Consider the following 26,866-nt stretch of genomic DNA (forward strand, 5'->3'; position numbering starts at 1 on the left):
CTTTTGGAAAGGTAACTAAAGCTTCCACGGAGTACCCTGGATGATGAGGGAGAAAATACAACAGAGGAACAGCTTGCTTTATTCATGGGAATGTCATGCCCCCACCCCCATGCCACTGGAGTGATCTTGAGTCAAGTTTTCAATGCAATTTGTCTATTTTTGACCTTCAACTGGGTCCCATGTCTCCAGCATCGGTCTGATAAATACAAGTTCCGGCAACACTGTTACATTTTCCAACCAAACTACTTCACAAAGACCCGCTTGTCCAATGAGTTCCTGCGTCATTTTACACTCAAATTTAAACAATCTCCACTGTTTTCCGAAGGAAAGACAAATGAGATGGTGTGTTGCAGTAAATATTAAAAAGAATCTGGCTTATCTCTTTATGGGCCCCTCAGTCTCACTCCTAGGGTGCCACTTCTAGTGTGGAGCCGGGCACACGGACTCTGTCACTCAGTCCCCAAGTCGTATTCTCCGCTCAGCTCCCTTCTCTGGTGGTTTACTCTGCCTGCCCTACTGCCTCGGTCCTGGGTGAAATTACCACCCCGGCATATTTCTTTACCCCACCACCCAACACAAACATGACTCTAAGGCCCAATAGCTTTTCATACAGGTTTATATATTCAATTATCAATCCACAAACCCTCCATACAATAAGATTACATCCAATGGACAAAGATACAGACTGCCCTTCCATATGAGAGAAAAGACCTATAAAATCTTTGAAATGTTCATATCTACCTAATGCCAATTATGTCCACCTGGATCCAATTAACCCTTCTCAATCTCCATCTTGGTACTTTTTTCTCTCCCTCGCTCTCCCTTCCTCTCACCTCTGACCCCTCTCTCTAACTCCCTTTCCCTGCCCAATCACCGGCTCTCGCCTTTATTTTACTAATTAAAATAGGAAGGTTTAGATAAAGACACCTGACTATGTGACTAGGTAGCCCTTCTAGGGGAAGTGAAATTAACATCTAGATACAAATGCAGGACTATCTACAATAGTGCATGTTGCGTGATGCTTCTAACTAGGCTTTAGTACAAATAGAAAATATTGGGGAAAAATGTGTGGTTACTAAACAGACCTGCCTCCTTTGCCCCTCACAATAATATGGGTCATCTTTGCATCATTTTACTGGTGATATATTCAGTTGGGGAGGTAATTTTACTAGATGTGTTGAAATGAATATACGAATGGGTCAGGCTTTATAAGACAAGCTTAATACACAGAAATATCTCCGTGATTGCTACTTACTGTAATGAACTTGATAGGTTCATTGAAGCTTCATTTTTGTAGTCAATATGTTGTGCCAGAATGGCAGCTCTTCGGGCCGATCACACCAGACCAGAACAGTTCCATAGGAGAGGTTTATTGGTGGGGGCAGGACAAAGGCGGACGGGGACGATGAGAAAGAGTATAGAGATCAGGGGGCTCTGCCTTTTATTTCAGCCATGACATAACCAGATACAAGTAGGGGCAGGCGGATGCTGGGAATGTGTGGCGTTTACCAGGGCAAGAGACGTGTGGGTCCCTGTCACCTATGGGTGACGTCATCACTGGATTTGGAGGCTCGCTTATGATGCCAGCACAATATATCATGTGATTTCATGGTATCCAGAAGCTAAGTTCCTTTCTCTCGTGCTCAGAGGATCCAGGCAGCAAATAACACGTTTGCTTTGGGTCTCTCCAATTTTGCAGCCTATTCTCTAGCCTGATGGCTAATGTATGCACAGGTATTCTTTGCACATACCCATAAAAGAACTGTGAATGGACATATACTCAAAGCCCGAGACTTGTGTGTTACTTCTCAGGTGTAGATTGCTGTAGTTCCCCCCCTGCCTCTCCTCTACCTCAGTGTCTAATCATTGCCTAAAATAAATCCCTTTTCTAATGAAAGCATCTCCAAATTCCCAGTCTTCATTCAGATGCCTGTTTGGTCCACAAAGAAGCCCATCCCTGCTTCAAAGGCATGTCAAGGGCTCATCTGGCTGTCAGACACCAAGAGACCAGGGGAGACTGCTAACAGTTATAATTGATCAGAAGCCATCTCTGCAACTGTGTCCACTGTACATGATCCTGATGGGTTGCCTTTGTTACAAGGGCAATATAAACTTGAATTTTTTCTACAGTATTCAACCTCGGTTGACAGATAGACTGGGAATAGTTTCTGATTCCCCCGAATTTCTTGAGAAACTAATTGATAATTCCCTGTGACTTGGTCTGCTGTGCTTTTTAAATTAGTGTGTATGAGGAAGACTGTTCGAAAGTATACCTTATGTGCCGATATGTATGCTGGTGTCCCAATTGACTTCTTTAAGATGTCACAAATGACTTTCCTTGACTTTATCAATTTTCAGGATGAATGTAATTCTCTCTAGACGCCTGCGCCCTAGATAGAGTTCAACCAAATTACCTGTCTTCGTGCTTAAACTATTTTTAGGCAAAGGAAACCCTGGTTTTAGGTCACCTTCAGTGGAGGCACCTAGGATGAAGTTAACTCTCAACTGTTTTGTCCTGCAGCTGTGTGGAAGAGTACAAGCTGGCTCCTGATGGGAAATCCTGTCTCATGCTCTCAGATGTCTGTGAGGCCCCCAAGTGCCTCAAACCTGACTCCAAATTCAATGACACCCTCTTTGGAGAGATGCTACATGGTTACAACAACCGGACACAACATGTAAACCAAGGCCAAGTCTTCCAAATGACTTTCAGGTATGGGACAGATGCTTGTACACTTACTGTCACTGGTATAGACCCCGGGCTACTGGTATGGAATCTGGGGGAGAAAAGTATTGGCAGGGTGGACCAGAAACCTATTACATTGCCGAATACCTTCCACAGAGAGTTCGAGGTCATCAAAGGGCATCCTGTCAGATCTCTCTTCCACTGACATAAAATGTAATTGTTACTTGTTCCACCCTTCTTCTATGGCTATGAACACACTTTAATTTCAAAGTGAAATCATCCTGATAGTACACCTAATGAATTCTTTCTTTCCAGAAATTAATTAATCTTTCAGTCTATTGAAAGCCAAGTATCCTATAAATGCTAGCCAGAAATTTCAAAAGTAGAGACATTTAATGAATTAAAAAATAAAAAAATCTTATCACATAGAAACATTCTTTATTAGCATTTTCCCAATGCTTCTAAATCACCTATCTCTTTCACTATCCACCTTCTCCCTTGTCATTTGTCTATGTATACATACATACACGTGCTTCTCAAATCTCAATAGACATGCTTTGAAAATACCTGTTACCCAAAAAACATCATAAAGACATGTTTCCCTGTCACTTATACAGTAGTACACTGCTAATTAAAAGAAAGATTTATTCAATGAGAAAAAACAGAAACATGGCTTGGTTTGATCAGGTCATACAAGGAAATCAGCATGCAGAATCGATGTGAAGGGTTCCTTGGTCAATTGAAGAAGTCAAGGTCCTTCAGGAAAAATGCAGTATGATAGAATTTATTTACACTTTCTTAAAGATTGCTTTGGTGGTGGTGTGAGAAGGCTTGATCCCTGTGTAAAAGTGGATTTTCTTAAAACAACATCTGAACCAGCAGGCAGCAAGAAGAGAGAGGGAGGGAGAAACACTGCGCCAGAGTCTTTCCAACCCTAACATCACCCTCAGTGATACCATTCCTCCAACCAAGCCACACCTACTTCAACAAGGCCACACCCACTTCAACAAGGCCACACCCACTTCAACAAGGCCACACCTACTTCACAAGCAATACTTCTGAATGGTGCTGCTCCTTATGACCAAGCATTTAAATCCATGAGCCTATGGAGGCTATTCCTATTCAAATCACCACAGGTGCTAGGCTGCTTATTAAGGATAATGATATAAAAGTGAGACACCATGACATCATATGTCTTGGTACTTTGACTTAGCTGACAAAGGGATGTTATATGCTTCCTATAGAAAGTTTAAATACAGAGTTTCAAGAAAAACAATTCACAGTGGAATCTAGTATGGATTGGGCAAGTTTTAAATGTGCTTTTGTTGGGTTAGATAGCAGTAATAATGATTAGAGTTCAACGTCACTTGGCTAATACTTGGGAGCTAAGCAAAAGTCGGCATTGGAAATGATTTCAATGGAAGAAAATTATTCTGCAACGGGAACAAAGTTGCTTGTTTCAAGGAATGAGAGATTGTTGCTAGGGAGGGCAGTATAGGAATAAGGAAAGGAGTTGATTCTGAGACTGAGCCCAAGGGTGTGTCAGACCAAATCTGTTTGCTAACAAGCATGAAGAAACTCTTAAATCACACAGGAAGGGTAAATTTACAGTGAGTAAATTGCATTTCTTAGCTTCACCAGAGGGTGTGTGGAAATCAGGTTATATGGAAAAGTGTGGAAATAGGGGTGTCAATCAGGTGTCTGTTGGAGAAGCTGTATGATGAGGGTGATAGAGGCTTCAACTAAAGATGATAGAAACTTTATTAGGTAGAAAAGGGATTTGAAGAGGAAATTGTGAGGACCAGTGAATAGTTGCAAGAAAAGGGAAGAGTTAAGAGAGAATTCAAGAGAGAAAGAGGTGACTGGCAAATACAGTGTAAGTTTTAACAGTCTGGCCTTCCAACTCTCAGCTCTTTTTATTGCTCAGGTGTTCAAGCCAAAGCTCAGTGAAACTTCATTGGAAAATCTCTGAAAGAAATTGAAGAACCATCTAGAAAAACTATCACTTAAAACTGAGACTGTACAAAACTAGCTATCTATAATTTTATGTTTAAAACAGTGTCACGTCATGGTAGATAGAATGCTGCTACTTGTAAAAAAAAAAGGGGGGGGGGTGAGGGGAACCAAATAAATTGCCCCTTCCCTTTGAATAAGTTTACAAATGAGAAAGATGATATGAACAATTGATGGATATCAATTCTCAGTGAAACCTTCTAAGAAGGGATCATGTTTTTCAAAAAATAGTCACATGAAGTATTTGAGAGGAGTTAGAAGAAAGAAGAAAGAGCATGTGCTAAGACAGGGCATGAAAACAGAATAGTGTGTTTCTAGAGAAAGGTACAGGGAAATTTCCTTATCCCTGTAGAAAGTATCAGCAATGTTCCAGGAAGAATAGCATAGCATAGACCGCAGGTCTGCCTGGCTCAGCCCAATGACAAGCATAATTCTTCTTCCCCATCTGTTAGTGGGGCATCTTATCAGGTTCTCTTTATGGCCCTAAGCATCTTACATGTTGGATGCTGGTTGATCTCTCATGGTAACTACTGGAGTGTCTTACCCATGACAAATGATCAAATGTACTAGTTTATATTCTATTATCTGAGGGCCAGCTTAATTCAAAGAGACCACCCAGTTAGGTACAAAGCTGATAAGTCCAGAAAGGAGAAGAGGCAGGGCTCCTCAGTCTACTCAGATCCAGAAGCTATCACGTTTCTCGTGTCAAAGTAGTTGTTTTTCCTCACCTCCTCCTCTTCCTCCTCCTTCTCCCCATCCCTCTTGTCCTCCTACTTCTTTTTTCAAGTACTCTCTGGGTCCAGCCTAGAGAGTAGCCAGCAGGCACTTTTACCAGCCATCCTGCCATATGCTTCCCTTCCTGACAACTGCCTGGCCTGACAAATCTAAATCTGTGCCATCTATAACATGTCCATGTGACAGTACAGCTCTGCTTTGCTCTCCCCAATCCCACTGCTCCTCTTTCTATGACCTGTCACCTGCTGACGAAAAAAATTGGAAGGTTTCAAAGGTTTCCACCCTTAAAATAAATCTCTAACTAAACAAGCTGGATTGCTTTACAAAATGCTTCAACCTCCGTTCTGAATAAGATGAGCACATAAAGACAGACTAGTTGAGGCCTAACTTTTTTTTTTCTTTTTTGCACAGATGGAGATGTGTGTATGTTAGTGTTTACCATGAGAGGAGACTTTTCTGGGACTGAAATTTAGATTCCTAACTCTCAGACCAAAGCTCCCTTTATTTCAGGTTCGGAAAGAAAAAACAAACAAACAAACAAACAAACAAAATAGAAGATGACATTTCATATCCTGCATCCTCAGGACATGTGGTGGGTACAGCTCCACCCACTCTCTCAGTGCACAGTCAGAAGCTAGTGGCCAAGGGAGAATGTCAGATTCACTTCTGAATATATTTGGGGCAAAGGCTGCTAATAGGTGGTTATGTCTTTAAAGCAGCTGTATGCAGACTGTCTCTGATGGGTAATATATACATGTAGAGATATTTAGAATCCCTGCCATGACAAAGTTATGTACAACATGTAAGTAATGAACCTAGTGTAATCCTACACTGTGAAACAAAGCATCAGAGGCATGGAAACCTGTGGGGAAAAGTGGTCAGACAAAGTAGAGCCATGGAAAAAGAAGCAAAGGCAGCGATAACAGCAAGCCAAGAGTAAGAAAGGTGAGAACTCTGCACAGGGCTGAAGGAATGAGGATGTAGATGAAAACAGTGAGGGAGGGAGGGTAATTTGAAGGCTCAAAGGGTTGAAAGAAACGAAAGAAGGAAATGGCAGAGAAAGAAGGACATTGTGGTCCTCTGGAAGTTGAACCGTGGTTTCTTCCAAGAGATTGTGGGAGGCTTGCTTTAAGAGACAGTGTGCTTCTGGGAGAGATTAAGAATCAAGGCCAAATGGACAAGAATGCGTATAAAAGCTTTCAGTTAGAATGTCAAGTGCTGTGAAAATGTGAAGAGCTGATGATCTCACAGCAGAATTGCCCCTGAGCCCAGCTGGTGCTCAGGGTTTTTTCTTATCCCTTTTGGTGCAGAACTGGTCTTAATGACCAGGCAGAGTCACTGTTGGATTCCCCCTTCCTTAGCTCTCGATCAGTGTGGGAATCAGCAGACCTGCAGGAGTGAGATAAACTCATAAGGCTGATGGCATTTGGTGGCTTTTTATTTGTTTGTTGTTTCTACTCCACATGTCTTCTGGCCATCCTATTTCATTCCAATAAGGAAGAAAGGTCAACTTGGGTCATTGCTTGTGGAGATTTAGATAAACATCAGTCAGGAACTATTATTGAGCCTGGAGTCTCAGAAATGGCCGAGGAGACTTTGCTTAAGAACAGGGCTGAGCAAATTACAGTGGTAGATGGTGCAAAAGCCTCATCATCAAAAATAAGGCAGTCATGCTGGTGACAGACACTGAGTCCCAGGCCTTCAATAATTACCTGTAAGAGAGCATGAGTTCATGAGGAATTTACTAGAAAGGCAGGTAGTTTCCAATCTGGTCTCCTTATCATATGTGCAAATCTTATACTAAAGGAAAAGTTTGGGTTAAAAGGTGGGATTGCAGAATTCTGCAGCCAACCACCCACACTTGGTGAGACAGAAGGGCTCTCTTTAAGAATTTGGGGAAAGCTGGTCCTCATTAGTGAGGCTGACTTGCTCCCCATATGCAGAGACTAAGTCAGATCAGATGAAGTGGCCTCCAAAGTTGCTCTAAACCAGTTTTTTTTTTTAAATCGTTCTTTCCTGTGAGATGGTTAATTACATTTTCTATTTCTGGATCTTTCCTTTTCTTCACCCTCTTTCCTCTTTTTTTTTTTTTTTTATAGCATATGTGTAGCTTTTATGTCTTGTGCTATGTGGCAAAATAAATGACTTTATTTGTTTTTCCAATACCTATTATGACGTGGCCATCAATTAGTCCTCAGGAAAAGAAATAAACATATGTCAGAATCCACTTACTTGTGCCTTATACACAATCAATTTCAAAACCTCAGTAAGTGGTAGGAAAGCATGTCTGTGTTGATTATATTGCATTTCTCATAGAATGGCAAGAACCCTAGGAATGCTGGTATTTAGGAATCTGGTCCAACAGAAGAATCATCTTTATGTATTTCTGTGAACCATATTGTAGGAATGACAGACCTGGGAGCATCCAGCACCCAGAAATAGTACTGATTTCATGCAGAATCCTCTAATAGAGATAACATTTGCCTACGGTTCCTCCTTAGTTATGGATTGCCAGCCCCCTTGTAATACTGGGCTATAAAATGGGCACAACTATCATTTAATTAGCATAGCAGCCATTACTCTATGTCTAGTTACTGAAGAGAACATGACTCTCCAACTTCTTCTTACAATAGTAACAGAATTTGGGTCCAGAGATTTTTTTTAAAATGTACTTTCTTTCTTTGTATATTTTTTTCTGTATATATAAAAGCTATATACACCATATGTGTGTATATATATGTACAAATATTTGTACACATATGTACAAATACTGAATGTATATGATTCAGTTAGTTTGGACATGGGTGTGCTGGGACTAGGGTCTCCTCTCAACTGTCACCCACTTACAACACATATTTAAAGAATGCACACATACATGTTGGTGGATATGCACATAGCTTAATGAGTGAACACACATTAATGAATGCACACACATTAGTGAATCTTTAAGTGACATTGATAAGGCAGACACATAAGCTCTGCCAGTTGCATTGAGTGAGTAGCTGTGGGAGGTAGACCACTGAGCAGGTTAGTTGGAAAGAACAGAAGTTCAGCCCTTCTTCCTGGACTACTGAAGACAGCCTTGTTTGGAAAAAATAAATCTTTCAAATGTGTTATGTCTTCAGTGACCCTTTTTGGTTTTGTGTGAAAGTCCTGCAGTGAAATATGTCATTAGGAATGTGGAATTCAGGCTGGAGAGATGGTGAAGCGCTAAGGAGCACTGACTGCTTTTCCAGAGGTCCTGAGTTCAATTCCCAGCAACCACATGGCTCACAACCATCTGTAATGGGATCTGTTGCCCTCTTCTGGTGTGTCTGAACAGCTACAGTGTGCTCAAAAAATAAATAACTCAGTATATATATATATATATATGTGTGTGTGTGTGTGTGTGTGTGTGTGTGTGTCTGTGTGTGTATGTGTGTGTGTGTGTATATATATATACATATATATGTATATTAAAAGTTGATGTTGGACAGTGGTTGGTTACTCCCTTCCCTCCTGCGTGATATTGAAAATATTAGATGATGAGTCTAGCAAAGGCATAGGTCACCAATAAGGGGGTCCGTGATACAGTGAGACTGGCTAGGCTGCACTCAGGCTTGCTCACTTCCTTTCACTGTTATCAATGAATCACATCCTCAGATCCACGTAAAATTCCCTTGCTCATAATTGATATTGGAAAGACATGTTTTTCTGCTATTTTTCTTGTCTGTCCATGAGCAGTGTAAGTAGGTATTTCTCCCATGACACGTAGAATGAGTAATGTGACCATTAATTTTGCTTTTTTCTTCCACATCTTTGGTCCTTGGGTCTCTGAATGCTGAGAAAGTTCTACACCACAGAGGGGCTTGCCTCAGCTATCCATCATACTTTCTGATTTGAGTAGACAAACTGAGGGGGGCGATACATGGCATACTATCTGAAACTACACAGTCTATTAATGTAGCCAGGACCCTGACCCATACTCTTAACCAGTAACTCTTCAGAATTGTATATACGTGTGTCTTTAGTCTCAAACCATATGCACCTCTGAGATCAAGAAAGTGCTTAATACCCACTCTCAATACACTACCTGAAACCATTTCTAGAAGTAAAGATTTTCCCATTTGTCCCCTTAGAATTCCAAAGGCACAAAGCATAGCAGTGTTCCCAAAAGTCTTATTTGCTTATGAGTCACCAAGTGGAATGTCCAAAAATCCAAGCTCTCCTTGAGTGGGATACAGATGAGGCATGAAAACCAGAATATCTACTGAGCTCCTAAATCCAAACCTCCACTTTGAATAGCAACATGTTAAGGCACAGTTTTATTCTGCGAGGAGAGCCAGCTGCCTAGAGGGTGCTTGAAGATGAAGGATTCTTGCTAGTCCATTGGCAGTTAAGCACCACATTCCAAGGCCCATGTCACCAGAAAGCAACAGAATACAGTAGAAGCTTCCTTTCTATACCCCTCTCCTCAATGACCAAGGACAGAGACTATGTTTCAGTTTTCAGCCACAGACCAGATAGTCCTCTCCTTCTACATGGTAGCCCCTCTGAGCATAATGTAATACATAATTTTGTCTGGTGTCCATCTACCTTGCTCCCTGATGATTACAGAGATACCAAGAGAGAAGCTCTGAAGACAGAGTCACTTACATGAAGGAATCTCCTGCCTCTGTGAAGAAGAGCCATGGATGAGGCTTAGATTTCCACCTCCTGCACACGCTCACACTGTAATTTCAGCTGTTATTGGATGAAACAGATCACAGTGAAGAGCTTTAGGGCAGAGACAGAACTTGAACTCTGGAAGAGCAGATAGAAATCTGTTGAGAATCAGCACCGGCTAAAGTAAAAACTTTGTCTTTTTTAAGTACCGAGACAAGATTTCATAGTGCAAACACTGCTAATTTACTTGGGGAAAGTATAAAATTAAAAACTAGTACAGATACCTCTTGGTGTGTGTGTGTGTGTGTGTGTGTGTGTGTGTGTGTGTGTGTGTGTGTGCATGAAGGAGGAAGAGGAGGAGAAGAGGCAGGGAATTGCAATCCATTAAAAAAAAGTCCCTCTAATCTTCCCCCATATATAGTGAGAGAAGAAGAAGATCTAATTTAATTTAATTTCGAGTTTTCTTCTTAATGCATGCAAATAAACATGGCCATTCCCCGAGAAAACCAAGTTGTACATAGTACATTGTAAATGTTCTCCAACTAACCTAAAAATTCATCTCCAGTCTGTAAAAGGTACTAAAACAACAAAACCAACAAGGTCTACTTCACATCAACAAACAGTTCCCTCCCCCTCTTTTAGTTTTTTTTTTTTCTTTTCTTTTCTTTCTTTCTTTCTTTCTTTTTTTTCTTTTTTTAAGATGTTCTGGCTTCAAAATCCCTGACTTTGGGCGTTTTCTAGGATGGGCACGCCTCTCTGAATCATTGAGACATCTGAAGCAGAGAGAATTTTTGAAGAAGTGCAATTTCATTACACTCGAATGAAGGCAGTAACTCAGTCTGGTCTAAGGACTCAGAAGTAAAAGTCCATAGGGATCCTACAGAACAGATAAGGATAGATTGTAATTAGCACAGTAATTGTAATTAGCAGAGCAATTGTAATTAGCACAGTGATTGTTTGTTCATAATGGGTGCTTCCAAAGTGACTCCAGGCAGTTTGTTCTCCTAAGTGTCTTCTGCCATCCCTCCCTCCCCCCCTCCATGATCTTGTTTACACTGTTAATGCACTAATGTACTTAACCATCTCTTTTATAAATAAACACTTCAAAGGTATGAGCCAGCCCACCCCCTCCAAGCATTATGCATCCTTAGTGAATGGTGTTCACTGCACTGAAATGTTTATAATATTAGCTCTGTGATAAGGCAACATCGGTTTCTACTTTTAGAAGACCTCGTGCCTTGGTAGCAATTTGTTATTGTTTTATTAATTGTGAGATGGAATGGGACAATGCAAAGCATTGCTTGGGCTCAGAGATTCCATCTGCACTTTTAAGTTTGTTCCTACTTGTTAAATTTGTCTTAAATACCTGTTACATACCAGGCCACATTAAGCACATGGAATGGCAAGAGGAAGATGATAGTGAAAGGTTTTGCTCTCATCTACATGGATCACTCGCTGCCTGAACTCACTTTGTATTGTGCTATGGGTCATGATTGAAGAATGTCTGAAGACTAAGGAGTCATTCTGAAACCCTGTCAGACTGTATCTTGGCTGTGAGAGAAAACAGCAGGGAAGATTTCCTGAAAAGAGATGTTGAGCAAGGCCTGGGAGGTTCAGTAACTTTTAGCTATGTAGAAAAATGACCCAGGGATGTAACAGAACAAGAGAACTATTGATAAGAACGCCAGGCAAGTAAGTTTAAAAAAAAAAAAAAGATGAGACAGGGCTTGAAGACATTGCTCAAAGGTCCAGTGTGTGCTAAGCATGAACAAGGTCCTGGACCTGTTACCATTAAGGAGAAGAACAGGGTGTGGGGATGATGATGGTGGTGGTAATGGTGCTGGTGGTGCTGGTGCTAGCAGGAAGATGCTATTGTACAGCTAGACAGAGGATAGTCAGGCAACCAAAAAGTACTTTTGTGAGGATGCTATTACCAGTTATAAGGCTGTGTGTGATCTAATACCATCACTGAGCCTTAATTTGTTTAACATTATATTAGAGCACATAACAGTACTTGCCTTATCATAGAATTATAAGGAGGTTATCAGGGGAAAAAAATTAAATGCTTTGTAAAGATGTGAAAATATTAGCAGTATTTTCTTATTATAAATTCAAGGACCTGTGAGGTCCCGCTTATTCAGAAATGTTGTGCTACAATGTGCTTTCTGTCAGATTTGAAAGTCCATGAGATGTGAATGTATTGCTATTACTTCCTTTATGCTCCTGCAAGAGAGATGAAAATGTCTATTCTAAGAGCATGTTAATAAGCTTACACATGCATATTTGGAAAATTAATTTTTAGGGAAATATTTCCATTTTAGGGAGACACTCTGAATAGGAATGCGTTCAGAAATAGTTTCAGTGAAAGATACAATCACAGTGCATTGAATGAAAATTAATGCAGAAACCTCCAAGGGCAGTGGCTGGGGTTTTATGTATGAATAATTATTATTAATGATAATCTTGTGGAACTCCTCAAAGGTGTCTTTGAGGAGTCCAAAATGAACATCCATTTTTTATGTCATATGAGATTCTCAGTGGACTCAACGTGGGCAGTTAATTAGCAAACACAAGGCAAAAGGCAGAGCTGTAGGCTTTGGAATTGCCCAGGGCTGGTGAATTCAGCTGCTAACTTGTGGCTGAGTCAGCCAATCACTCTTCTATTCTCTCAAGAGGACTGTGTGACTTTGGAGCTTCCTGAGCTATATTCAGATGCTTTCTAGAGTAGGAGGAAAAGATTTTGATGAAGGAACTAGTCCTTGCTGCCTTATAATAACCCAGAAAAGAGTCTTCTAGATAAAATCCCTGTAAGTCTCTACTGATTCCCTAACCATCTTAGTTCATTTTTCAGACTCGGCCATTGTGAACTGTAAGCCCGGAGGCCTCTCTACATCTCTGTTTGCAAAGGAGTGGGAACATAGCTAGAAAATTAGGCAAAATTGCATTAAATTGTCTCCCAGCTTTGTAAATCAATTAGCAAATATTTGTCACATGCCTATTATGTTCTATGTTTTAGGAATTCAAGTTGAACAAGACTTCGAATCTAAAGCTGTAGCAAAAGAAAAATGATATATTCTTTTTATGTCTTTTCAAAGTCTATGACCCTTACTAGTTCCCCCATCGTTACTCTATCCCCATCTAGCAGAGTTATAATAAGGTGGATAGTCTTCCATTACTAGTAAGAAATAGCATTTTGCTGAATACAATTCAACATCTAAGGGCCACACTGATGTGATAGTTAAGATATCTTTACATGTAGAATAATTTCTGCCATCACTGAGAACGTGATACAAGTACTTTTACTAATGGCAGGTCAAGGGTGGAAAAAGATCTAGACTCAATAAAGTCTAGGAGTGATAAAACCAAGGTCTATAACAGATCCATCACCACACGTTCATCGTCTTACTTATTGAATTGAGAGCACTTATTAGAGCCTTTGTAGGACTGGGGAAATGGCTCAGTTGGTAAAGAGATTGAATCCCCAATGGCCATACAAAAATCTGGGCAAAAAAAAAAAAAAAAAAAAAAAAGAATCATTAATCCTACCCCTGGAAAGTCAGCGACAAGATGGTCTAAGCAGTTGCTCACCAGCCAGTCTAGCTGAAATGGTATGTTTCAGTGAGAAACCTTTTCTCAAAAAAATTAAGGTGAAGAATAATTAAAGAAGCTCCAGTGTCACCTTCTGTCCTCCTCATACATGTCCTCACCCAGACTTACACATGCACTCACCAGACACAAAAGATACATCTTAAACTAGTTTTAAAAATGTACAGTTTGCTTTAGTCACCATGTGTAATAATTGAGGCTTTATGCCCCATAATCAACAACTTACATTTCCTGCCCCTTTACTATTATGTCTTCCTACGTGAGCTTGATTTTAAGATCATGTGTAAGAACATACAAATTTATCTTTCTGTGAATCGAAATTCTTCTAGATTCAGATAAGGTTGTTTTCTAAAATAGCCATATTTATTTAAATAGTTGGATTAATAGGGAAATCGAAATATGAAGAATTCTCATATATTCTTAACTGTTTCCCCTTATACATTTGCATAGTATAATTATTACTATTAATAAACTAATATTGATTTCTCGTAGCTGTTCTACACTTTATTCATATTTTTTTTCTTTTTTTTAACCAAATACCATGTTTCTGATGTACTCAATTGTCAAAGTGAACATTGCCCTGAACAATATTAAGTAGACAGGAAGGAATTTATTTAAGACTATGGCAAGGTCTGATGAAACTCTGTTGAGACAAAGGGTTAAAGGTTTTTCAACACCGATGTATAACAACTGAAAAAGTCCTGAAAGACAAGAGAAGATTGAACGAGACATGCACAGCGTATCCCAGAGAGTTATTCTCATCTTTGAAAATGGATTCTCTGTGATTAGACTCTCTGCGTTTGCTAATTGGCACCCATGGAAGTTAAGCTTTCACCTTCCCACAGCGTCTGGGCAATGGGGCACTTGCTTTCTTGATGATTATATTTTAAAAAGATTGTTCTAACACCCTTGAGAAACACAACTTCTTAAGTTGTGAAACTAGCCAGTAACATTTTTTTTAAAACATACTTATTAAATGAGAAGACAGAAGAACTTACAAACATTTCTAAAATGTACTCCAAGAACAGTTTAGCCCAGGGACCCCTAATCTAGAAGTAGTTAGTCTGAAATATAGAAGGAATATAGGGTCATCTTTTTACATCTAACAGTGTGCTTCTTCAGCTTCTTCCTTATTATAAAAATATGCAACATCTTAAACATGCCTGTAGCCCTTTAATGTTTAACAAAATTATATCTGAGTCTGTGCATGTCTTCCACTCTGCCTCTCAACCTATTTACTTGTTGGTATTTTTAATAATTCTTTGAGAATTTCATGCACTGGAGTTGGGTCACATTCAGCTCTGACTTCTCCCATATCCACTACCACACTGCTTACCTGAAGTACTATATGCCCTTCTGTTGTTTCGTCTTATAACCCACTCAATCCAATTTGTGGTGACTATGTGCCCCTAGGAGTCAAAACACCCATCAGAGTGTTGGTTGATCTTCCTGAAGTCACAGCCTTAAAGAAGACTGACTCTCCCCCAGAAGCCATCAACTGACAACAGTTTCTCAGCATGGCTTTAGAGGACCCTGAATGCCTTTGCACTCAATGGTAGAATGTTGACTTGCTTGATTATGCTCGGGTCTTATGCAGAAAACCAGACAATTATCTGCCTCCGAACTGTGTTTGTCTTTTGTAAATCTTTCTGGAGCTTCGTTTGTAAATATAAGCAAATCAGAATAATTATTTTCCCCTTTCACAATGTTTTCAAAATAAAAGTGTCAGACACATTGGTTTGCCTGCATTTTCCATGTAATGATAGCTCATGAAGGTCATTTTGTAGCCAGTGATGGTTATTACAGTAACATACCATCCTACACGGGGGAGAACACCGAGAAATCATGGCTTTCAGAAGGCAGAGGGAACTAGATTGTGGAAGCAAGAGATTCTATTTCTTTGGATTCTCACTGGGATAATTTCAACTTTCTCAGCCTTGGTCCCACGTGAAGAAAATATGGGCATTTCATAGCATTGTCAGGTACATGAGATAAGTGCTTAGGAATCTAATCCTGGTTAGACCACTACTCTAACAATATAGTAAGAGTAATACACACACACAGACTCACTCACACACACACACACACACACACACATGCACACACACACACACACAGAGAGAGAGAGAGAGAGAGAGAGAGAGAGAGAGAGAGAGAGAGTCAGAGAGAGAGAGAGAAATTAGCCTGTATCATACATCAGTGTAACTTCAATCAAAAATGGTTTTTAGATACCTATCATATGGCACATGTGCTTTAGAAAACTTGAAATGTAACATGTAAAGAACTTTCTTCAAGAACATTCACTGAGATGCCTGGATAACTGCATGAGTTTAATAGGCATTGCCTTCTCTTTTAGTAAAATTGTTCTCAGTAAGATAGTTAAAGCCAAGGGTGAATTGAAATGTGACTTAAATATGTATAAGTTTAATCAGTGTATAGTTTTAAAATTACACAGTGATTAATGGACCATTGCAAAATGACTTTTTTTTAAATGTTGAGATTTAATGTGCCTCTTATCTATTTTGTATAATCCTCATTTGTTTCCTTTGATTTTTTTCTTCTCTTTTTGTCACAATGAGCTTTACTCAGTCTTTTGTACATGAAAAAAAAAATAGTTAAGTCTATGGAGAGAAAGGCAATCAATAACTAAGTAAATACTATGCCAAGTGAATAAAACCGTAAGAGGAAAGAAGGTTAAGTAAAGGGACTGGGGTGAACTAGAAAAGGAAATCTACATTTCATAGTTTAGACACAGATAAATTCCTTGATAAGATGACATTGGTAGAAAGATTTTTATTAGAGGAGGAAGTGAGCCATTCACTTTTCAAGTAACTAGTTTCCAAGTAAAATGTTCAGCAAGAACAAAGATCTTTGGCATAGACCATGAGAAAAATAAAGCCCAAGTAGATAGAACCAATTAGTAGTAGGAAGCAAGCAGCTGGACAGATGTATCAGTGGTGAAAGCACTTCCACACAAGAATGAGGACCTGGCTTTCTGAGCCCGAGAACTGAGTAAATGTGGCCTCTGAAGATTAAGGAAAGACAGCACAGAGCAAGATGCTCAGAAAGACTAGTGACACTTATGAGATCTAGGTTTGACTAAGAACCTCTGCCTCAATGAATAAGACAGAGGAGCCATAGAAGATGATGGTTCACAGCACCAACTTTAGGCCTTCACAAGTACACACATGTCAATACACACACACACACACACACACACACACACACACACACACACACACGCGCACATACACACTGAAAAAACATAAAAGCCAGAAGCAAAACAAGTTTATTTTATTTTTTTTAAACGACTTTATTTTACAAAGCAAAGATAAATGTACAGATTTTAAATATTTTTTGCTTAAAATTATACATTTTTGTCAGCAATGTTTTTTCAGACATTGAAATAATTTTTACATAAAACCATGTGAATATATTTTTTTCGTCAGAACTTGATTTTTTTCAAGGGCTTGACAGTATGCATTGAAAACCTAATAGTTACAATAAGCGTAAAGTACATGCAAAACAAAACGGAACATGGAAATAGTCAAAGTCTTCTTGTTTTGTAAATATATGTATATTTTTTTTGTTTTCTTTATTTCTTGGACTTCATACAGTCTGTGAGTTGTTTCTGGGAGAGTGCAAGCCTCTGGGGTTAGCATCCCACTATCAGTGACTGCATATTATGTCTGTTCTTTGTGACTGGGTTATCTCACTCAGGATGATATTCTCTAGATGCAGCCATTTTCTTAAGAATTTGGTTAAGTCATTGTTTCTGGTGGCTGAGTAGTATTCCATTGTGTATGTGTACCACAATTTTTGTATCCATTCATCTTCTGAAGGACATCTGGGTTCCTTCCAGCTTCTAGCTATTATAAATAGAGCCTCTATGAACATTGTGGTGCATATATCTTTGTTGTGTATTGAAGTGTCTCTGGGGTATATGCCCAGAAGTGGAATAGCTGGGTCTTCAGGTAGTACTATATCCAATTTTCTGAGGTATCGCCAGACAGACTTCCAGAGTGGTTGTATTAGCTTGCAACCCCACCAACAGTGGAGAAGTGTTCCTCTTTCTCCACAGCCTCGCCAGCATCTGCTGTCATCTGAGTTTTGGATCTTGGCCAATCTGACTGGTGTGAGGTGGTATCTCAGGGTTGTTTTGATTTGCATTTCCCTGATGGCTAAGGATGTGGAGCACTTCCTCAGGTGTTTCTCGGCCATTCGGTGTTCTTCAACTGAAAACGTTTTGTTTAGCTCTGTACCCCATTTTTTAATAGGGTTATTTGATTCTCTGGTGTCTAGCTTTTTGAGTTCCTTGTACACCTTGGATATTAGGCCTCTATCTGATGTGGTGTTGGTAAAGATCTTTTCCCATTCTGTTGGTTGCCGTTTTGTTTTCTTGACGATGTCTTTAGCCTTACAGAAACTTTGCAGTCTCATTAAGTCCCATTTGTTAATCTTTGATCTTAGAGCTTGAGCCATTGGTGTTTTGTTCAGGAAATTTTCTCCTGTACCTATGTGTTCTAAGGTTTTCCCTACTTTCTCATCTAATAGTTTCAGTGTATCTGGTTTAATGTGGAGATCTTTGATCCACTTACACTTGAGCTTTGTACAAGGAGATAAGAACGGGTCTATTTTCATTCTTTTGCATGCTGAGTGCCAGTTGGACCAGCACCATTTGTTGAATAGACTGTCCTTTTCCATTGAATGTTTACTGCTCCTTTGTCAAAAATCAGGTGACCATATACATGAGGGCTCATTTCTGGATCTTCTATTCTATTCCATTGATCCACATGCCTATTTCTGTTAAAAGTCCTGGAAAGAACAGGAATCCATGGCCCATACTTAAGCAAAACAAGTTTAAATAAAGGAAAAATGTTATCAAATAAGGGAGCATGACAACTATGGAAGGGTATAGTAAGTCAAAAAGTACTGTTCATTTCTTAAAACCTTAAGCCGACCATTAAAAGGGTCTAAAGCACTATTATCCCTCTGATATGCATCCACTTAGTTTTTTTTTAATTCTATGATCTCTTCTCTTTTTGATTCTCTTCCTTCTTTTGTTTCTCTATCTCCCTCCCTCTTTCTCCCTCCTTCCCTCTCTCTCTCTCTCTCTCTCTCTCTCTCACTTGAGATAAGATCTCACTATGTAGTCCAGTCTCAAATTCACAATCTTCCTGCCTCAGCTTCTTAAATGATTGGAATACACCTCTTTCTCACCATATCAGCCAACTACATGCATTTATTTTTACCATATGGTGACATTTAGGTGCTGAGAGATTAAATACTTCTCTCAATACCATCTGTCTTATAAATAGTGGAGCCAAGACTGCAAGTCAGGCAGTCCAGTGCCAAACACATCCTCAGACATCTCCTCACCCTCAAAGTGCTTGGTTGGTCACATATTCTGCCTATGTCTCTACAATAGTTTGAAAGGCCCAAGAGCAATAATACATGGATAGAGATATGCTGTAGAACAAACAAACAACAATAACAAAAACCTGTCCTGTCAAAGATAACAGGATACTGTATGGGATGGACCAGCAAAGGAATTTTGTCAATAATTCAATAGTGTCAATAACATTAATGGTGGTACCAATTCCTATTTAGTTGGGCATATCTCTACGGACTTCCATTCTGTCAGTGGTTCAAATGGGGTATTCTTTGATCCTCAGAGAAAGCTCTTGGTGAGGAAACAAAGTTGTGTCTATTCTGTGTTTGAAGACGGAGAATAAAAGCATAAAGAAAGGGGTAAGGGCTTTCTTGGTCTCTGTAGTAGCTTCTGGTTAAATTATCCAGGAAGAAAGAAAGGAAGGAAAACAACAGGGTCTTTGACTAAAGCTTGTGTGGGTTCAAATTCCATTTCAGCACAGTGGTTACTGAGACCTAGGACTCTGCCTCTTCATACTTATCATTTTCTGAGATGTAGCCAAGTATCCACCAAGTGCAAGTGTCGGCGAATTGCAGCTGTACATTAATGGCTAGTTTTTTTTTTTTAAATTCTAAAACTTTTAAATTAAAAGGTTATTTTAATGTTGACTTTGTGTTATTTGTTTTATGTATGTATACAAGGTATGAGATTTTTGTGCATCAGAGAAAGCTCTAGTCCCGTCCTTATACTGGTAGCCACTATAAGCAATAACCTGTCATGTTCGTTCCTGCTTCACATTTTAGTTTTCCCCTACAGAGTTGAAATAACAGTTTAATTCACTAAGGAGACCTTAGCTTGTGACATAAACAAACCTAGAATTTAGTTCAAGTTTTCTTGCTGAATTACTTGCATGATCTTAGTCGAGTTACCTGTCTCTGATTCTTCAGTCTTATCCTGTGATTTCTTATGTTGTAGCTGATTAAATAACACATTGTTTAAGCAAACTGGCACATAGTATGTGACCAGTATATGCTGATGATAGTTTCCTTCAACTCTCAGAGCTGCATTCAAATGTATTTACATATATCCTGACCCCGCCCAAAAATATTGAACTACTTGGGGCAGGAGATGCTGTTTGGGTTGCAATGCTTGTTTCGCATGGATGTTTGCCCTTTGTTTTGACCCATGACCCATGTTTTGGTTTGTTGTTGTCATTGTTGTTGTTTGAGATAGGGTTGAACTGGCTGTCTTAGACCCAACCTGCCTGGCCTAACATTACAAAAAAAGGGATAAGCCTGACTCTGCCTCTTGAGTGCTGGGACTAGAGGCTTGGTCTATAATTATTTTTTTAATCAGGGTTGAGTTAGTTTATCATATTCACTCTGCATTACTAGGCTTCCAGAAACCAGCTGGTTCTATCAGCCTCATAGTAGAAAACCCTGCTCAGCTGAACTAGCATTCCTTCCTTAGTCAAAACACAACCCTGAATCAGTTGTTAATCCATTGAAGAGCACATAGAATTTTTTTATTTCTCGACTGTCTTCCCTATGCTAAGTATTCGTATTTGAAACAAATAAAGCAAGCTTGTGGTGCAAAGTGGAGAAGCTGATTAACAATTCAGAAGGTGAGGAATAAGAAATAGAGAGCAAAGAACAGAAAGTGTGAAGGAAGACAGAGGGAAATCAAACCTAAATGTTTCCATGAGTTTGCTTGTATAGCTTGTGAGAAAAAGAGTGATTTCAGCTCTTTCATTCATCATGAATGAATGTATTTATTCTACATTCTACACTAAATTTGACCTCTGTAGAAGGTAGTGAAGATACAAAATGGGAACTGACTGGTAATCTATGGTTACATGCATGTGTGTGGATTCGTATGTGTATCCAAATGGATATGCAGTTGTATAACATGCATGATAAGGATAGAAGTCAATGAAGACTGCCTCTTCAGTCACTCCCTACATTAAATACTTATGCTTATTCTTTAACAATTATATATATATATATATATATATATATATAATATTATCAGGTTTGTAATCCCATAGGAAGAACAAAAAGATCAACTAACGAAACCCAGAACATCTCCCAGGGACTAAACTACCAACCAATGAGTTCAAATGGAAAGACCCATGGCCTCAGGTGCATATGCAGCAGAGGATAACATTCTCTGTCTTTAGTGGGAGGAGAGTTCTCTGGTCCAGTGAAGGCTCATTGTTTTACTGTAGGAGAATGCCAAGGAGCTGAGGTGGGAAAGAGAATCTGGAAGAGGGACCACCTTCATGGAGGCAATGGGAGGGGCTGGGGGCATGAGACTGGGGGAAGGAGATAACATCCAAACTGTAAATACAGAGAATATTCAATAAGAAATAATTATACAGACATAATTTTCACATAGCGTTGAAATATATATTTTGTGTGTAATAAAACTAACCTTAAATTAATAGCAATATACAGTAACTATTCTAATGTATGAAAAATAACTTTACTTTTGTATCAATATAAAAAAATTCTGTACCAATATATCAAAATATAACTTCAATTTTTCATTAAAATGCAAAGATATAAAAAAAATAAAATATTATCATAGGCACACCCCATGATTCCATCTAATTCTCTCAAGATCTCCTTAACACTGTAATTTTCAACCTCTGGGTTGTAACACCTTTGGGGATATTAAATGTCCCATTCACAGAGGTCATCCAAGACCATCAGAAAGCACAGACATTCACATTATGATTCATAACAGTAGCAAAATTATAGTTACAATGTAGCAATGAAATAAATTTATGAGGAGAGGTAACTACAAAATGAGAAACTTCTGAAATGGTCACAGTATCAGGAAGGTTGAGAACCACCACCCCAACTCGTTCCCCTGCCAACTTTGTGTCAAACCCTTTTTTATTTTTTGAAATAACCCACTAATACCAATTAATACTATCTACCTGTGCATGTATATGACTTCCTCCAGGGAGGCATGGGCAACCTATAAATGACACCACAACAGTAAGGAGATTCATTTTCTTTCCTCTAGTAACTATCCACTGACTGAGGATAGTTACTAGAGGAAACATCTTGAGCTTCTTCTCCATCCCTGCCGCATAAAGAAAACAGCATTTTAGAATACTTCTCCCATCCCCGTTCATGCATATATTTTGTTTCCTCTTATAAGTTCCCGGAGTGTCAGAGGGGAGCCTGGTGAAGATGTCTGATTTGGGGCTGAGCACTCATAGTTTTTAATCCACTATGATTCTCTACACTGACTGCTGCCTAGTGCAGAGGAGGAGAAGCAGCTGCTGCAGCCCTGATCTGTAGCTATAAATACATTTAGAGGGTAACTAGACAACATGCTCATATAGCAAAATAACAGCAGTTGATTCAACCGCAGCACCTAGGATCTCTCAAGACATGAGCTTTTTGTCAAGTCTACTGCAACAGACATAAATTCTCTCCTGCTGAGCAAGACTCCAGTTCAACTATACAGAATTTGGTTATTCAATGACAGTCATACCACTATTGTGCTAATAAGAACATCTTGCCTGTCAGGGGTAAATACCCTAACATGCAGGGTCCAATAGTGGGTAATAATATTAATTTATTTTATTCCTCGGCAGCCTACATAGTAACTTCTGGCATTATTTATGATGGCCAACAAGGTTCTTTACTAAACCAGGAACTTCTTGATTCAGCTAGATTAGGCTACCAAATAGCACATAGATTCAGCTAGACAGAGCCAGGAAATCCCAGGAATAATTTTGCCTGTACCTCCCTAGAACTAGGAGTAAAGAAAGGTTCATCTATGTCCTGGGTTTTTGTATAAATTTGGGGTTTTAAGGATTTAACTGAAGTCCTTGCATTTGCGAAGCAGGCATTTTATGAACTGAGCCATTTCCTGACATCTTTATGCTTGTCTGTGTAGTGCAATCGTATATCCTATTTTAACTAGAATAGTTCTAATTTATGACTCTGCTTCCAGAGACCTTTTCCATGTACCATTTATCCTAGACAGAAGTAGCCTGGATTAGATGACAAATTATATAGTTATTCAAGTTACTGAAGTCATAACTGACAAAAGAAAGATGCTCATTCAGTGAAATTCAATAAAATTGTCAATGAGATATGATTTGTGGGAATCAGAGGGCTGTGTGGGCTAATCTGCATGGATTTTAAGACTCCACGTAAGTATCCCTTAGGAGTTAACTTTCTGAGCTGAGAGGTGAAAGGTGAGTTAGGTTTTGAAATGAAGGAAAAGAGGGACAGAGATTGTTGAAAACATAAGAGCTGGGTTTGGATGCTGTAAATCTCCACTGAAGGTATAAAACACAAAAGGGACTTCAAATTAATGTGCTGAGAGGAGCCTATCTGAGGAGTACTTTTCTGGCCTTCATTCACTCCATGGCTCCTTAAAAGGAGAAGCACCTCTCTGTCTGATTTAAGCATCTGACGTGGGTGGCAATCTCTAGGGAGTCAGAAGGATAATGGAGGTTTATGAAATATACACTCTCAGGTTGGCCCAGCCCATTGGGACCTGTCATAAAAGTGTCAAAAAAAAAAAAAAAAAAAAAAAAAAAAAAAAAAAAAAAAAAAAGGCAGAGAGACTCCCTCTCTCCCCAAAATTAGCTTCATTCAAAAAGACAGAAGGGATGCTTTTGTTCCGGCAAAGTTATGTTAATATTGTCAAGTTGGTGCACTGGGTCGCTGAACTGGTGCTTGGGGACTGTCATAATATTGATGGGGAGTTTGGCAAGTTAATTTTAAATCTGTCACTTCACTCTTCTACAACGCTTGCTCCTTAATAAAACTCCACAGTGATGAAGGCTTAGCCGACAGCTAGTGAGCGATCTTTGAGTCTGAAACTGGCATGGAATGATTCCCTCTCCTTCAGCTTATCCTTGCTAGCCTGTTACATCTTTTGTTCTTTTCCTCTAATCCTGTGCTACTAACCAGTACCAAAAAACTCCTGTCTTACTGAGACCCATCGTTGAAAGCTAGCATCTGGTCCTGGACTGTCAGAGTTTGAATGATAAGAACACTGTGAACTAGTAGTGTGAAATCTACTGGAGGTTTCTGATCCTTGGGCTCTTCGAGTTGTGATATAAAATAATGTATGTCAAAGTCTTCCTATGGTTCACCATCTGCCGAAGGCTTTTTTTCTCCCTTTCAACAGTGTGTCCAGCATTAACTGCAGGTATCCAACCAAATGACATGTGAAAGCTATCCTTCCCTAAACACCTTTCATAGATCAAATGCTCACATCTGCATCAAGAAACACATGGAAGAATAAAATGGAGTTGGACTAGTTTTTAAATACCCAGTGTTTTGAAAGTCCTGGTGAATGTTAAATGAACTTCTTGTGTTGCAGACTACAACAATTTTGATAAAACTCATATGACATGTACTGGCTGGTTTCATGTCAACTTAACACAAGTTTGAGTTATCACAAGGAAAGGAGCCTCAGATGAGGAAAGTCTTCATGAGATCCAGCTGAAAGGCATTTTCTCAACTAGTGATCAAGCGGGGAGGGCCCAGCCCATTGTGGGTGGAGCCACCCCTGGCCCAGCCCATTGTGGGTGGAGCCATCCCTGGCCCAGCCCACTGTGGGTGGTGCCATCCCTGGGCTGGTAGACCTGGGTTCTATAAGAAAGCAGGCTGAGCAAACCAGGAGAAGCATGCCAGTAAGTAACATCCCTCCATGGCCTCTGCATCAGCTCCTGCTTCCTGACCTGCTTTAGTTTCAGTCCTGACTTCCTTTGATGATGAACAGCAATATGGAAGTGTAAGCTGAATAAACCCTTTCCTCCCCAACTTGCTTCTTGGTCATGATGTTTTGTGCAAGAATAGAAACCCTGACTAAGACACCACCAAAACTAAAACTGTCTTTTTTTTTCAACATCATAATATTTTTGTTGTTAGGAATTCTGGACCAAAATAAATTGCCAGAAAACAATGTAAACATCCAAGGGCGCCAAACCATTTGTTCTATGAGTCTGTATTTGCTATGGCAATTTTTTTTTTTTTTTTTTTTTTTTTTTTTTTTTGTCGGCTCTAAGACAACCCTGCAGCTTACTCAGGTCTTCAACTTTGATCCTGCTCTCTGTAAATGCTTTTATTTGTGGTTTTTAAGTGTTTTTCTCTATGCTTTGTGAATTTTGCCTTACTTTGTTTTAGTCATTCACTGTTTCAGCAAGTTTCCAAACCCAACTCGTTCCATGAGCTGCTTCCTAGGAAGTCCTACTCAGATGAACTGATCTTTCTTTTTGCCTCTTGCAAAATGCAACTCTGGATAACACATGAATCCAGTTTTGAGCACATGTGATGTTCAGTGTACTGGTATTCATTGCCCATCTTCCCTGTGTCACACCCTATTTATATCCATGTGAGTAAATATAACCATGAACAGTCATAGTTGACAAAAAGAAAAGCAAACAGTTAAGGTAGCTGCAGAAATAAAAAAGACTAAGGTTAGAGGCAAGAATACACTGATATCCAATGTTTCCCCAAGCTGAAAAGATACTTCTGACACTCTACTAGGAAATTCATCCTAAATTTCTTTTCGGGTACAGCCTTCTGTGCACCCAAGACTCAGCTTCTCCATAGAGATGTACTGTTTCCTCCTCACATTCAATTACAACTCACATCTTCGTAATTTGACTTCTCCCATACCACTCCTCAGAAGTGCTAGTCCAAGCTCAGACCTCCTAGTGGAATTCACAGTTACCAAGGGTGGTTGAAAGAATAGAGTACAGAATGAGGAGGTGTGGCCTCAAATCCTAACCAAATCTGTTTGATAAGTAAACTTGATGTCATTGTCATTAAAGGGGTGGAGACCTTTGAATTCCATAATGCAGGCAAAGTACTGAGCTTATAGTAATTAGGGCCCACTCTTTCCAAGTGTGCACCTTTCTCTGTTTTATGATGCCTCTTAGCATTCATTTATTTTCTTCACTAGTTTGTAACTTTCTCAAGAACATTTGAACACACCTTCTGAACTGAGACAGAGCAGCTGATGAACACAGACGTTCAATGTAGCCAATAAACGAGTGAATGAAAATTGATATGTAAATGAAAATGAGTCAGTTATTCATTGGAGGAACTGAACACATTGATATTGGTAAATAAATATATAAAGAAATGGTCATATGAATGGATTAATAAAGTAATAAGTGAACTATGAAGTTGAGAATAGAATAATTAAGTTAAAATATAAATGGATGAATAGGGTTTTAACCTTGATGGAAGTAGGAAAACCTTGAATTTGATATTGGCTTCATGGTTTTCACTAGGAAACCTTTTGTGAGTATAACAAACAAAGCTGTTGAATAACCTAGTTTGGGCTTTTTTATAATTTGAAAAATATAATAATGTTTAGAATTGTCTGTGTGTGGGACTAAGGAATGATCTTTAAAAGTGCAGAATGTGGGTAGAGAGGTGCTCTTTTGTGATGCTATGATAAAATAATGGAGACTTGATAATTTATCAAGAACATTGCTATGTTTACCATGGTTCTTCAATCTAACATCATTTACCATGGTTCTTCAATCTAACATCAAGGCATTGATAGTCTGTGTCTTAGGGCAGGGATGGATATTTTCCTGAAGAAATACAGAAATTTCAACATTGTATGAAGGAGACAAAATATGTTCTCTCACATGGAAGAAGAAGCTGAAGGAGTAAGAGGAACCAACCAACATGTTTCTTTTGATGCCTTCTCTAATAGCATTGATCAATTCATAGGAAAAGAACATTGTGATCTGAACATCTTTCAGAGGAACCAACTCCTATCGTTGCACTGGGACTTAGAGTTTCTATCACATG

General features: G+C 39.2%; 1 protein-coding gene across 4 annotated transcripts in view; it reads left to right on the forward strand.

The window, feature by feature from the left end:
* Positions 1–26,866, forward strand: part of ASTN2 (astrotactin 2) — a gene marked incomplete at both ends in the record, with an annotated part of 945,572 nt that overhangs the window by 603,886 nt on the left and 314,820 nt on the right. For all 4 annotated transcript variants that reach the window (XM_080940102.1, XM_080940100.1, XM_080940099.1 and 1 more), the window contains one exon: positions 2,522–2,710. In XM_080940102.1, the coding sequence (XP_080796228.1) occupies positions 2,522–2,710 (189 nt within the window). The remainder of the gene's footprint in view (positions 1–2,521; positions 2,711–26,866) is intronic.

This window comes from Micromys minutus (assembly GCF_963924665.1).
Source record: "Micromys minutus genome assembly, chromosome: 28".
NCBI lineage: Eukaryota > Metazoa > Chordata > Mammalia > Rodentia > Muridae > Micromys > Micromys minutus.